General features: G+C 34.8%; 2 protein-coding genes, 1 long non-coding RNA gene and 1 pseudogene across 4 annotated transcripts; 3 read left to right on the top strand and 1 right to left on the bottom strand.

Annotated features, from left to right (window-relative positions):
• The first annotated feature begins 398 nt into the window (after positions 1-398).
• LOC146954779 (uncharacterized) lies at positions 399-4,526 on the top strand. The gene is made up of 2 exons (XM_085718548.1): positions 399-1,041; positions 4,093-4,526. Exons 1-2 carry the CDS (start codon positions 448-450, stop codon positions 4,369-4,371), a joined length of 873 nt encoding a protein of 290 aa, XP_085574674.1. The 5' UTR covers positions 399-447; the 3' UTR covers positions 4,372-4,526.
• A 710-nt stretch (positions 4,527-5,236) lies between these two features.
• Positions 5,237-6,155, bottom strand: LOC146954780 (uncharacterized). Its single transcript, XM_085718549.1, has one exon. It carries the CDS (start codon positions 6,009-6,011, stop codon positions 5,544-5,546), a length of 468 nt encoding a protein of 155 aa, XP_085574675.1. The 5' UTR covers positions 6,012-6,155; the 3' UTR covers positions 5,237-5,543.
• A 1,183-nt stretch (positions 6,156-7,338) lies between these two features.
• Positions 7,339-10,783, top strand: LOC146954781 (nuclear intron maturase 3, mitochondrial-like; annotated as a pseudogene). The gene has a single exon (XR_015027407.1). The product of XR_015027407.1 is annotated as a nuclear intron maturase 3, mitochondrial-like (transcript).
• Positions 10,784-14,781: 3,998 nt separating this feature from the next.
• Positions 14,782-15,438, top strand: LOC146954782 (uncharacterized). Its single transcript, XR_015015052.1, has 3 exons — positions 14,782-14,913; positions 15,005-15,106; positions 15,190-15,438. It is a non-coding gene; the product is annotated as an uncharacterized LOC146954782 (long non-coding RNA).
• The last annotated feature ends 66 nt before the right edge of the window (positions 15,439-15,504 follow it).

Here is a 15,504-nt window from a genome sequence, read left to right on the forward strand (position 1 = left end):
CAGGTACTTCACTGGATAGTTGTAGGTATATCGTGATGAGATCATGATCAGATCATATTATTTGATTATTGAAACTGTTTGCGTATGCCTCTAAGACGTATCCATTATATAATTCACTTTAAAACTTACGACTTAGGATGACCCGATCTGTTATTGGATTTGACCTTAACTCAATTCAAAACTATAATATGTAAAAATAAATAATAAGAAATAGTTTTATTTTAGTATTTTTAGTAGAATTTATATCCACAATTCCTAATCATTAATTAACGAATGAAAAAATGCAAATGAGATTGAAAATTACAATGCACATGAACCCGATAGACAAAAAATGCTATGAAAAAAGTTAAAGGACTAGTATATGGTTAAAAAATGATTGATATAATTTTATTTTACCATTAATCATTTATCTATCTATCTATTTATTTATTTTCACTCGGTGAGTGAATGGTCAATTCTTCCAAATCCAATCGATTAAAATCAATGGGAAGAGAACAGGTAGAGCTAGAGCCATGGCATAAGCTGGACGACAAAGTGGTGTTAGTAACCGGCGCATCCTCCGGCCTCGGATACGACTTCTGTCTCGATCTCGCTAAAGCCGGCTGCAGGATCGTTGCCGCTGCTCGCCGTCTCGACCGTCTCCACTCCCTCTGCCATCAAATCAACCATCTATACGGTAACGGAAACCTCCGCGCCGTAGCCGTTGAACTCGACGTATCCGCGGACGGCGCTGCCATAGACAAGTCCGTGCAGAAGGCGTGGGATGCCTTTGGGCATATTGATACATTGATTAACAATGCTGGTGTTAGAGGGAGTGTTAAATCTCCTTTGGATTTGTCTGAAGATGAATGGAATCATGTTTTTAAAACTAACTTAACTGGTTCTTGGTTGGTTTCTAAATATGTATGTAAACGTATGTGTGATGCACATCGAAAAGGTTCTGTTATTAATATTTCTTCAACTTCTGGTTTGAATCGGGGACATCTTACTGGTGCTGTTGCTTATGCATCTTCAAAGGCTGGCCTCAACATGCTTACAAAGGTAATTGTTTTTCTTTACATTTCATCGTATTTTTTTTGCTTACAATTATGCAATCTAGTATTGGTTTTGGATGAGAGTTATCACTATACTGTATATATATCCAAAATCAAGGTTGAGTTTAGTTTAGCCGCGTGTTACGATTAATATTGTAATACTGATTCTAGAGATAGAAATGCAGTTGTTGGCTTTGGCAAAAGAACCATAACTTGTGTTCAAATTGAATAGTGACAATGTTGTTGTAGCAAGTAGAGAAGGATCCGTAATTTATAACTTGCCCACGTATTGTTGGGAAATAAGTAATGGAATTAATAAATAAGGAGTTAGACCCATATATTTAGATTAATGTCTTAGGAATTTGAGTGAAGATTCAGTGACCTGTTCTTAGTGTTTTGTTGCTTGGTCCATTCGTGTAGGTCTTATTTACTTTTAGGCTCCCCCTAACCCCCCAACAAGTGGTATCAAAGTTGATGGCTTGGCTGCCGAGTAACTTGAAATTGTGGTTAGTGTGGGTTTGCTACTAACCTAGGGTTTTGGAGCCATGTTGTTAGGCACTTTGGCTCTTTGTACCTCTTTGTTACTAATCTTGTTGATACTTAAAGAGACTTTCACATGATGGGTATCATAATATTGTGGGGACTCACATTTTAAGGGAGGAGAATGTTAGAAACTTAGGAAGTCAAATGTAAGTTTTCACAACCTTCATCTGCACTTCAGTCTGCTACATAAAACGTGTAGGCTTACTCGCCGCCAAAGTCAACCAACTGTGTTTGCGTTTGCAGGGAAAGACGGAAGAGTGAACAGTTTCCTTTATATTTTTTTTCTTTTTTTTTTTTTAATTAAAAAATGCTTAATTTTCAATTTTTAATATCATCCCTTGGATGTTTTTTTGCCGCGTGTTGTGCATCCATACATCTAAATGGACAACACCCTACATGGAGCAGATCTAAACTCGGAAATGTCATATACACTTGGTGGTTTGTTCCTCGACCCACTGGTGCAAATCCTCCCTTGACCCCAACACTTATATGGCATATGTTAGGACATGAAAGTTTGGGAAGTTATGTAACAGATCCAGTAACATGTGGGATTTGGATTAGATATCAAAACTTCCCGCAGCCACCGTAGTCTGCACATCTTGGTTGTTGGATAAAGATCATACGATTTGTATTCGTAGTTTTAATTAGAACCTAATTTGGTGAAGTCTGAATACAAATGATCCAATCTTGATTCAACATATGAGATCTTTGACGGCACTGTAGTCAATACAGTTTTCTCAACTTGGTTGTTGCACTAAGACCAGACTGTTGGGATTATGAGTTTAATTTGAAATCTAATTTGGTGAAGTCGGAATGTAAACTGTCCGATCATGATGCAACAATTGAGATTGATGACTGCAGTTACTGCTGACATCTTTGATCCAAATATGACATAGGTAGTTACTTGGAGAGTTTTTTTAGTTACACCCCAAGAAGATCCAGTTACACCCAAATTTGATTAGTATTTTATCGTTATACTATACCGAAGTTGCCCTTTGTCACATATAAATTAACACTTACGTAATCTAGTTTAATTTATAAATTATATATAATTTGAACGTGAACTCAATTTACGTTGGTGTAAGTGAATTTAGTTCACGTAGTAAATTTTTCAATTGCAATCTTTTTTTCAACTTCAATAAACTACCTTGAATTCATGTATGCTATGAATCGGTGAATTTGTCTAAATTGTTCTATGATATGTTCCTAGATTTCGTACTGATCCATTCAAAGTGCAACCAAGGTGCAGAAGAAAAATCACTTAAGTAACCAATTCATGTGAATTAAGTAACACTTTTCAATTTCTTTTCATGTTTTTAATTGCACTAAGTATTGAATGTGTTGCAGTGATTATGTTTCACGTACGCTACCAAATTTAGGTAAAACCAAGATGAATTGTAAAAGTTTAATTATGTTCAACAGTGAAAATTGGGTGCAATTGTTTTTATTGAATGCAGAAGATGAAGAGGATGAAAAAGGAAGAGGGTAATTGTTTTTTTTTTTTTTTGACAAAAGGAAGATGGTAATTGTTGAAAATTTAAAAAAGATTGAAGGGTATTTTTGTCAAATCTGGGTGTAACTGAAATTTCATGGGGTGTAACTAAAATAAGTCTTACTTGGAGTGTCTATAGATAAGGCTTCTTGTCAAGGTGTTAAGGATGCCCGGTTTCACTTCATTCAGACAAGCTAAAATTGACTGATTTTCATCAAGTCACTCCATGGAATTTGTTTTTCCAAGTTCATTTATTGACGATTATCATCATTGTCCTTTTCATCAATCTACAAACTCATATACTTTTACATTTAGGTACTTTAAATCTCGTTAATTCAACTGTTGCACGCTTATCTTCCTTGCCATTTTCGTGTTAGCAATTTTTATCTCTTGCAAATTTTCATTTTGCATCTTCATTCGGTGGCCTTTTTATTCTTCCCTATTTGCTTTGAACATTTTAATGCCACTGCATCTTTACATTTGTTGTCAATTACTTTCAGTTCTTTATAATTTCTGCACTTCACATCTCCTTTTCTGCACTTGTCAATTGCTGCAGCGTTAAGTTTCTGCACTTGACATCCCCGAACATGTCCAAATAAGCCCTTTTAATTGCTAGTAAATGCTGTATTAATCAAGAAAAAACAAAATAATAATCAATAGCCAGGGAGAAAAATATATTTCGTGATCTTATGTTGGCATGCCTTAAGCAACTGTGAAATGGAGGAGTTGAACACTATGTAAATCAATTCTACGTGTTAAATTTCTTCTAAATTTGTTTTGGTCTTAACCCTTCGGTTCCTAAGGAAAAGAAAGAGGCCTGGTAATTAAGTGTTCGTCTAAAAAAATTATCTATTAATTATTACAGGGTTTAGAGTTCAGAAGTTCACATGTTAATTCATAGGCAAAAGTAAAAAACAATTAACTTATAGCTCTGTAATATGTTCAATTTGTCATTTACTGATTATATTCATAATGATTAAACAGCGGCATATTAAAATCATTTTGTCCAATGATGTTTGACAGGTCATGGCTTTGGAATTGGGTGCACACAAAATTAGAGTGAATTCAATATCTCCTGGAATTTTCAAATCTGAAATCACTGAAAAATTAGTACAAAAAGCTTGGCTGAATAATGTGATCACGAAAATAAACCCTTTGAGAAGTTTGGTTGCTTCGGATCCTGCATTGACATCTCTGGCTCGTTACCTAATTCATGATTCTTCTGAATATGTCACGGGTAACAATTTTATTGTTGATGGTGGAGCAACCTTACCTGGTGTACCGATTTATTCTTCTTTGTAAAGAATGCATATATTGTGCACTCCCCAAAAATAACTTTGATCAGCCTTTTTTGTTGCATGTATTAGTAGTATATAATATATACTTGATCTTGTGATCATAGAAGAATACTCTACCTCCTAATATAACATTGCTTCAGAGAGTTATTGATTGTGAAACACATCATGTAGTGGTTAGAATAATTATCCTGTTCGTAGAATACCATCAAATGAGGTGGAAAACCGTATGCAACCAATCGAGAAACTCTAAATCGTGTCTTTTTTCAATTTGATAATTTTTCTCCAATTGGTGTTGTTTCATATGTTCCTAGTTAATCTTATTAACCTTCTTTGTGAATTTATCCAAAGTTGAGACAAGTTTATGCCTCGTATCTTATTAAACCAACTCAAATGTTCCTAGTTGATCTTTTAAGTCTTCAAATTTGTTTTAATCTCTTTAAATGATTGCAGTTAAGATGTAAACAAAATTCTTAATTATCATTAAATAAATACTCTATTCGGTTTTATTTATAAGAGATATTTGTGTCAACAAAATTGATGTATTTGATCAGACTTCGAAACAAATACATAAATTTTTATTGACTAAAATATCTCCTATAAATATAACTAGAAGGAATATATGTCTCTTATAAAATGTTTGCATATTCGAGTTGGGGAGAATGTTTCTTAGATGTTCAAATTCAAAATCGGAGAGAGACAGAGAAATAAAATGTACTATTGCTTTCCAAAAACAAAGGTAAATAAGAGTTAACCATTAGCTAACTTTATTAACCCTTGGGTAGTTTTATTTAGGCTGAGTTTCTTCTTTTCATAAATTTAACCATTAAAGATACACACATCCAAGAAGTTGATCGAGAGAATAATTAAAGTGAGATGAAAGAATGGTATTGCATTAGTCATAAGTGCATCATGTCTACATTTATGAACAATTTTTATTCCTCCACCCGTTTCTTTTCATCATGTTGTATGTATCCCTTATATATTACACATGAAGTATGAACAAAAGCAAAAATGATGATCATCACTATCCAAAACAATTTGATATATACAATATGTAAATATATATATTAGATACCAACATATAATTTATTAACTGGAATTTGTCATCTCTTGTTGATCCACTGCTTCCCCCTTTGATTGCATTTGTCTTCTATGTACACTTCCTTTGAATCAAGATCAATAAGCAACAGCCGGAACATGGCAATCAAATCCTACAACTCTAACCTTTGCCGATTTAACTCCAAACTTCATTCTAACACAACCCCCTTTCCGAAATGGCGAAGATGGAGAGGATAAACCAGATGATGCAGAAGAAGATGATAAACCTGGTGATGATGAAACTACATTTGTTGATTGAGGAATGTGTTCCTCCCATTTAAATTGCTCATCTTGGATCAAAGGATTAGAAGCTCTAACAGGAGGAGAGCCAAGAAAATAAGGCGGCGATGATGAAACTTCCATGTTTTGAATGATATCTAGAAGCTCTGTTCCTACATTTGAATCATACCCTTCGTTTTCTTGGCAAAATTTCAATCTTAATTGCCTGGTTGGAATTGGTTTGGGACAAAAGAACGTACCCTTCTGGTCAAAACTAACATCTTCAGGGGTTGCATAAGAATTGTGTTGAAGAACAAAATGATTCATCTTTGCGTCAATTTAGGTTCCTCAGGTGATGATGTAATCCCTTGAATAAACATTAAAAACTTTTTCTGGGACGTCATGCAATGTTTGGTGTAGAAATTTAATTCAAATAGCTAGGTCTAATGCTTACAACTCAGAACAACAAACTTTTTGAGTAAATTAGATTAAGAAAACACCAAATAGTTTGCGTGATGTATGGTCTTGTGTGGAAGATATAGCTGTGTTTTCCAATGTTTAGGCAAACTTTCTGTATCTAAAATTAGAAGATGACTAGTGGTTGTTATTAATGTATAGTGAAAAAGTACAAATCAGATGATATTTCTGGAAGGAAATTTGAGAGCTTTTCTCTTACGTGCCTACAAAAAGGATGTCCATGTTATCGTTAAATATTCAGTTCTAGACTTTTGAGCTAGCGTTGTATATTTATGGCTCAAACTATGATTTTAAATTTCGATTGTGGTCTAAACTTCTTTGTACATTTACATAAAAGACATAAATATATTTTTTTAAGTGGCACTATCACATGCAAATTTCGTATAAACATTTTCGAGCAAAATTAATCTTGTTTTACGAAAAAAATGTGCCCAATGATCTCATCCCTCCACATAAAAGAACTATCATATTCCATCATAAGAGTAAACTTTCTTTGAAGCTAAATCACCTTAAGAATTTTTCATATGTCAAAAATCGGACTGAAAACTTACGGTGCAACTTCCATGTTGGTAGGGAGCTCTTCAACCCCGACATAATCTCACATCACACTTTTCAACAACGTCAATCAATACTCGAGTACAAATCAACATCTTGTGTAATCCCGATTGTATCGACGCATCCTTGACTTAAAAATTCTACAAGCTAAAATTAGTTGTTCTATCAATTTTCTATAGCTCAAATTTCACATCCAATTGCAACAATGTCATAGTACCACCTTTCCTTTTCAAGTGTGAAAGATCAGACAATGCTGCAACCACAAAACATATTAAAAATTCATATTTTTGGACCAAACCAAAAGCTCTAATATTTATTTTAGGGACAGAAGCTCTAAAATTAATCGTTGAACGAACATAAATAAAAATAAAGGAACCCGACAGATATACAAGTATAAGAGCACCAATATCAGTTGAAAAATTGAGTGTCTTCGTTTAACACTATGCCACTTTGTCAAAGTAGCGAGGATATATAACATTGTGGGACCTATTTTAGAGTTTTGTATGAGTGATATCATATATGTATATTTAAAAAAATTATTTTAGTGGTTTACATAATTAAAAAATGTACATTAGTATAAGTGGATGCAGATACTTTAAGGAAAGTATATTGAATTATGTAAACCACTAAAATCACCCGAAACGGTTCGTCCTTGGTTTTACCCAATTTGAAACTCAAGGTTGTCATTGAAGCCGTTAGGATGGTATTGGAAGCTGTTTACGAAGAAAGATTCGTCACTTTTTGCTACGGTGGACGTGTTGGGATGGGTAGACACACTACTATAAGGTTTACTTGGTGGTTTACCGTTAGGTTTAAGCCTCATAGATTTGAAAATGCACATGTTGAAAAGTTGTGTTTTTTCGTTGAACGTAAAATCAGAGATTGTGTTTTCATTGATTTTATTAAGAGGTTGTTTGAATGAATGTGAGGTTTTGGTGATTGAATTGGGTGGTAATTCGTTAGGAAAAGGGCTTCCTCAGGAATGTGGGTTGTGTTCTATTTTGATGGGTTTGATAAAGAGATACAAGAGACGCAGCTTCGAGAAAATCAAGAGAATCGTCAATGCGGTTTGGGATCTGGTTTGGGATCTGATGTGTTTTATAAACCGGTTAAGGTGTATGCGGTTAGGTATTTGGATGAGATACTAGTTGCTACTTCGGGCGGATCCAAGTTGTTGGCTATGGACTTGAAGATGAAGGTTGTTAAAAGCTTGGAGCTTGGTTTGAGTTTGCGGGTTGATAAATTAAACACGGCTATTCATAGCGCGGTGTCGGAGAAGATTGAGTTTCTTGGGATGGAATTGCAGGCTGTTCCGCCCTCGGTTTTACGCCCACCTATGTCAGAGAAAGTGATCCGAGCATGGAAGAAGTACCTTAGACAAAAGGAAGTTAGAGCTCTTGAGTTCAGAAATGCTAGGGCGAGGAATAGGAGGATATTGGGGTTGAAGATATTTAATCATGTTTATAAGAAGATGAAGCAAAGTGACGGGTTTAAGTTTGATTTTAGTATTGAAAATGAAGTCCGGGAAATTTTTAACTCTTGGGCAGATGAAGTAGTGCAAGAGTTCTTGGGGAGTGTGGATGAGTTTCAAGAATGGCATCGTAGTTTAACAGCCGGTGATTTCCTTTCCTTGAGACACATTCGAGATCAGTTACCGTCTGACCTTGTTGTTGCTTATGATAAATTCGAAGAACAGATAGATAAACATTTGAATCCTGTAAAACTTAGGAAAGTAATCGAGGACAAAGAAAGAAAACAAAACCAAGAGGAAGAACAAAAATATTCAAAAGGAACAGTTGAGGATTTGACTAGGTTATGTATAAAAGTAGATGCACCAGTAGGTCTGGTAAGAAAAGCTGTGAGGTTCGTTGCTTTTACGAATCATATGGGTCGTCCAAGGCCTATTGAATTCCTCGTTGCTCTTGAGGATGCCGATATTATCAAATGGTATGCCGGCATAGCAAGAAGGTGGCTTGACTTCTTCTGCTGTTGCCACAACTTCAAGGTGGTCAAAACTATTGTAAGTTATCACTTGAGGTTCTCTTGTATCTTGACATTAGCAGAGAAGCACGAATCCACTAAGCGTGAAGCTATAAAGCATTTTAGCAAAGATTTAAAAGTCTGATATGAATGGAAATGATGAAATACATTTTCCCACAGAGAAGGAGGTTAAGATGATGGGAGATAGAAATCTTTCAGATCCAAAACCTGTAGATGGGGTTTTATCGTTGGCAACAGTAAGACTGGCATCTGACGAGCCTCCCACACGTTGTATTGCTCATTTCTGTGACAAGACGACAACAGTCTTCTATCGGATCCGATTGCTACAAAACAGTTTGAATGTGAACCCAATGGAGAAAGAAAAATGGTTGCAAGGGATGGGAGTAATTCATGAAAGTTTGAACCAGAAGTGCCTCCCACTCTGCACTGATCATATAAATGATTTTTACTTGGGGAGAATCACTTTTCAAGACATTGACTGTACCTCTTGTGTCGATGTAGACTGACTGACGATTGCTGCTGCTAACTCATTTTTTAGTTTGATTAGAATCAATGAAGTGAGTTATTCATTCTTTACCAAAATTCAACTAAATTTTTTCTCATTTTCCTAGACAATTCTCATATTCATTTCTTTCTTATACAATGTCCAACTGATTCCAATTTTGTCAATCATCACTAGCTGAAAAGTCAGGCAGTCTCCATATTTGCAAACTTGTTTTTGCTGTTTGAGCAACAAGTGCTAAATTGTCAACATATATATGTTCCCTTGCATGATTCTCAACATTTGTAGCCCAATATCCTCTTGACAGATGTTTATTTTGTTAGCTCCCTCCAATTGCTTTATACTTTCAGATTCTTCATTCTCCATTCAGCTATTTCTTCCCTCCTTCATTGTATACTTGGATAGGGCTGGCCTTATTGACAATAGCCTATCACATTCCTATCTTCTTTATAAGTTTGTTCAACGACAAGAAGTCCTTCAATGTTCAATATGTACTAATATTTCCAGTGTTCTCTTCTGCTTTCACTACCTCTGCTTCTGTTACTAATTTTGACTCTGAAAGTTAGTGCTCTTGAACACCGTTACTGGTGCTAATGTTGTTATTTTTTCCCGACTCGTGATCATTATTGTTCACCATTATATCACCTCATACTTTGCATTCATTTGATTATAATAATCAGAAATTTTTCCTCATTCATGTCTGATGAGTTTCCTTAAAAAAAAAGTCCAATGAGTTATTCGCGGTATGCCTGATGTGTTATTCTCTTCTATCTTTTAAATTTTCAAATCCTTTATCAAATGTATATTGCTTTTCATCTGGCTGCATGTTGCTTATCCTGAAGCTTGCTTTTGTTTCTCTGGGTGATTTTTATTTTGAGATTATAATGACAGTTGGATTATAGAAACACAATATGTTCACTTTAATCTGCAATATGATCACGAGAATAGAGTTGTGACCTTAAAAAAGTCCATTTCGATGTACAATAGTTGTGACCTTTTCTTGAGAATAGAGTTGTTTATGAATACTACTATTTATTAAATCTTCATTTTCATGTAACATGTATTTGTAGTTTGAATCCCTGGCCTGGATTCCTCGGAAATTCTTATGGTTTGAAACTTCATTTTCCTCATTTTGACAATATTGATCTTCATCTCCTACTTTATACCTAAACCTCCAAAAACAACTTGTGAATCCCCAAATAAATTATGCTGTCTTCCTTAAATCAAATCAAGAGCAAAGATATTCAACACATGGTGTGTTGGGTAGCTCAACTAGTTTGAGATAAAAGATAAGGAGTTGAAGATCATGAGAAATGTACTCTTTTGGTTGTGTGTACTTTTTAGCAAATTAGTGATTTGATGATTAAGTAATCAACAAATTGTGAGATGTACTCTTATTAGTTGCCTTATGTATTTTCTGCTACCAAGTTGGGTATTAAGGAAAAATTATCATTATCTTTGGTATAAGTATAGTCTTCAGTATGTTATCTATTTGGTACTTCATATGCTATCAATTTTGAGTTCCTGCATCTGAATTCAGTTCTCATGATTATGAGATTTGGAATATCATTCTTCCCTTATGAACTTTTTCAATTCTTTGCATATAAGAAACTCAGCGCTTCAATTATGTACTTCTTAAGCTATCAATTTTCAGTTCTTGCATCTGTTATAGTTAATTATGTACTCCTTAACTGCTTGTGTTCATATTCTACAAACTTTCTCACTTAAATAAGTCTGCCAAATGATTAATCTTTTGCCTTGAATTTTCCTGAAAATCAGCTTACATAAACCAATGTTTTCCATTTCAAGACAGTGTATCGGGACTGTCATATGTAAATTGCGAAACATGTAGAAGAGGCACCAAGGCCAAAATGCATATCATGACTGTCATATTTATAGGATATAGTGTTGCAATGAGATCATGAATATTAACACTATTGTGCTCATCCTGACAAGTTCCATTGTGGTCATTCTGATAATGCAGCACATAGACCATGAAAATTAAGATATTTATTCCAAGTATGGCAGCATTTTTTTAGTATAATCAATTAACATTCCTTTTGGATATTCAATGAAAATTAGTTATTCCAAATTAAGGTATATATGAAATTAGTTACTTCTTTGTGAAAGGATATAGTATAATCAAAAAGGAATTATATGAAAATCCAAAAGGAATGCTAAATGAAAATCCAAAAGGATATAGTATAATCAATTAACATGGTATTGGATATTCAGCATATTGAATTATATGATAAATTTTTTAATATAAATTTTCCAAATTAAGGTATATATGAAATTAGTTACTTCTTTGTGCAAATTCTTTTAATCACATAGTGGACTATATATGGACTTAAAAAGGAAAGGAATGATGAGATACACATGGAAGCTTTTTACAAAGAAAATTGCTTTTCTGACATAGAAAAGTTCCTATTGACACAAGTAAATGACCAAATTATCCCAGTGGTACTTAACTACCGCTGGCATATGCGCCGGAAGTTTTTTTTTTTTGAAGAAACTAAACGAAATATATTAAATAAAAAAACAGTCCCTCAAGCACAAGGCGTGCCTAAAGGATCTGAATAGTGTTGTTACAATACATAAAGGCTATAAACAGCCTAAAAAACCCAGACATTACAAAACAGTCTGTAAACAAAGCAAAGGGTTTTTCCTCCAAAAAGGATAGTCAAAATCGAACAAGATGTAAGTCGCTTTCAACCACCAATACGTTTGGATTTTAACCCTTTCAAGAAGAGCATCTAGATGATCAAAGTGATTCTGAAAAATTCTCCTGTTTCGGTCTTTCCAAATGACATAAAGAACCGAAATCCAAATAATAGTAAAACCTGTTGTTGAGTTCTTTGAGAAACCTCCGAGAGCACAAAATTGGTTAGCATGAGAATATAAATTACCATGTAAAGCCGTAACAATACCAAGCCAATGGGAAATCAAAAGCCAAAGCCGACCATAATGATCACAGAGAAAGAACAAGTGGTCCCTATCCTCTTCCTTACCACACAAAGTCGCACAAGCCACAAGAGTCGGATCAAGGACATTTCTTTTGCACAAATTGTCCTTTGTAGCAAGTCTATTCAAAAAGAAACGCCAAACAAATATGTTAACCTTTAACGGAACCGCTTTTAGCCACAAAAATTGAATAAAATCTTCAGAGATGTTAGTATCCACCGCCGTTAGATAAGAATAGGCCGATTGCACATAATAGGTGTGAGTTGAATGGAGATTCCACACCCACCTATCATCGACATCTACCTGCAAAACAAAGTTAGCCAAACGCCCCACACAATCCCCCACCAATTCCTCCTCCCAAGCGAATAGTCTCCGCCTCCACCGCCACGCATTCCCATCAGCCCCCCAACCTAACAAAAACATCTCCCTCACCGTGGACATTTTGTACTCTGACAATTCAAATAGCCTAGGAAAAGACACAGCTAACGAAACGTCGTCCAACCACGGATCCTCCCAAAACAAAGTGGTACTCCCATCTCCTACCTTCCGAGCAATATTATCCAACAACCACCTAGCATCCGCCAAACCCACACCAGATCGAATTTGGTTTATGTGGCGCCACCAAATCGATCCCACCCCCTCACTAAACCGCACCCTCCCTCCATACTCGCCATACTTCGCTCGAAGCACCACATTCCACAAACTCTCCCTCTCCTCCAACACCCTCCACACCCATTTCCCTAACAAAGAAATATTAAACTCCCGCAACCTTCCACAAAAAATTTGAATTTTCACGTAGAAACCTTCCGAGCAATATTTTCACGTTTTTTTTTGAACTCATGTTTAGAATTAAAAAATAACATCTTCCACAAAAAATTTGAATTTTTCGACAAGGGACGGATTAAATATGAATTTTTAACGCGCCTAAAATTTAAGACACGAAAACATCAAAAAATAAACCTAAAAATTGAATTTTGAGCTGTATTTTTTGCAGACATCTCTATAAAAATACATATAGAGGATATGCAAATTTTCTTAGTATTTCGAGTAATCCTCAATTTATTTTGAATTTTTTACTGAAACACGTAAAATTGCAATATTTTTCCAACTGCGCGTCCGGAAAAGTTATATAGAAGTTGAATTTTTTCATTATTTTTTGTACACATATTAAGAACATATAAAAAACATTTCCCGCAAAAAATTAGAATTTTTCGACAACGGATAGATTAAATATGAATTTTTAATGCTCCAATAACTCAAGAAACCAAAACATCAAAACGTTGACCTAGAAATTGAATTTTGATCTGGTTTTTTGCAGACAACTCTAAAAAAATATATATAGAGGGTCTGTAAAGTTTCGTAGAATTCTGAATAAGTTTCGATTTATTTTGATTTTTCGACCGAAACGCGTAAAATCACAATAAAAAACAGCAAAGCCAGAGGCAGTTAACTGCCGCATATGCCAACGTTAATTAACTACCGCTGGGGGTAATTTGGTCATTTACTTGTGTCAATAGGAACTTTTCTATGTCAGAAAAGCAATTTTCTTTTACAAAGGATAGTGGATCTTTTTGCAAATTAAGTTACTGTGTTTTACAGCACACATTCACTATTGAAATTCTCATCACACAAACACACACTACACTCTCCTCTTTCACTCAAAGATACGTTCTTTCATTCATCTCCAACTCGTCCTCACTAAAATTACACACTCCAACTTTACTTTAACCCACACAAAGCCTTCATTATAAATAATCTCTTTCACTCAATTAGTTACTTACTCTCATCACACAACACTCTTCAACACAAACAAACACCTTAATCATTTTTCCCTCTTGCCTCCTCCATTCTTAACCTCTCTTCACTTGTTTTCTGAAAACTCAAATCTCTCTTACCATGACAACAACATCTAACACCAAGCCATTCATTTTTTCCATGATTCTCATGTTAATGCTTGAAGTTCTTTTTTTTTTTGGAAAATCTAGTTATCCATGGAGTGACTTCTGACAAGATCAGAATGTTACCTGATCAGCCGAAAGTCAGGTTCAACCAGTTTGCTGGGCACGTCACAGTTGATCATGAAACACACCATAGATCACTCTTCTACTACTTTGTCGAGGCAGAGGTAGATCCTGCTCAGGGCCGGCCTAAGGGGGATGCCACTAAAGCAAGGGCTTTAGGCCCCCGATTTTTTTAGGCCTCATATTCCTATCAATCTATTTCGATGTTGGTTATTTTAAATATATCAAGACAAGTAGTGTGCAATCAAAGTTTGTAAAAGTAAAAAAAATAATTTATATTTGTATTATTTCAATATTATTTTGTTATTTTAAGATTTCTAACAATTGGTAAATACTGTCTATATTAAATATTATTTTCAACACACGCGCACGCACGCGCACCCGCGCATATACGCGCACGCGCACACACATATATTAAAAAGGTCACGCACTAACGGAGTTGATTATAGCGAAAGAGGATATACTCTCACAATGTCACAAACCAAAGTTTGATTTCTAGCTGACAAAATACTCATTTATTTAGTGTCTGACACACATCATATAGAATTACTTTCGATTGAAGGAACTTATGAAATTCTTTTCTTAATTTTGTCTTATTCTATCTAAACGCATATAAAAGGCCTTTGTTTAAATTTCGCATTAGGCCTCAAAATACATTAGGCCGGCCCTGATCCTGCTTCAAAACCAGTTGTACTCTGGTTAAACGGAGGTATGTAACTAATTCTGTTAATTAATTTTACACAATCTACTAACTGTTTTTGTTTCAAAACACTAACTACATTCTTCTTAAATTCTTCAAGGACCTGGCTGCTCATCAGTAGGCCAAGGTGCCTTTTCAGAACACGGTCCTTTCCGGCTAACAACAAAGGGTCTTGTTAAAAACCCCTTCAGTTGGAACAAAGGTAACATAACAACTTTCATACATTTTTGTTCATTTTTAATATTTTTTTTTGTGCTAAAAATTTATTTTTTCTACATTTTGCAGTAGCTAACATGATCTACTTAGACACTCCAATTGATGTTGGTTTCTCATATTCAGCTAATAAGTCTGATTATGCTTTTGTGAAGGACCAAATTACAGGTTTTGTTTTTTTACTTAATTTTCTTCACTAAATCACCTCAATAAACCTCAAGTTTTGATATTGTTACCAATCCCTTGTTATATATACAGCTAGGGATAACCTGTTGTTTCTACAAGGCTGGTTCTCCAGATTCCCCATGTATCGAAACAATGGTTTCTATGTCAGAAAAGCAATTTTCTTTTACAAAGGATAGTGGATCTTTTTGCAAATTAAGTTAC

This window comes from Medicago sativa, chromosome 1, assembly GCF_051527215.1.
Source record: "Medicago sativa cultivar Bolivia chromosome 1, Bolivia_mono, whole genome shotgun sequence".
NCBI classification, from domain to species: domain Eukaryota; kingdom Viridiplantae; phylum Streptophyta; class Magnoliopsida; order Fabales; family Fabaceae; genus Medicago; species Medicago sativa.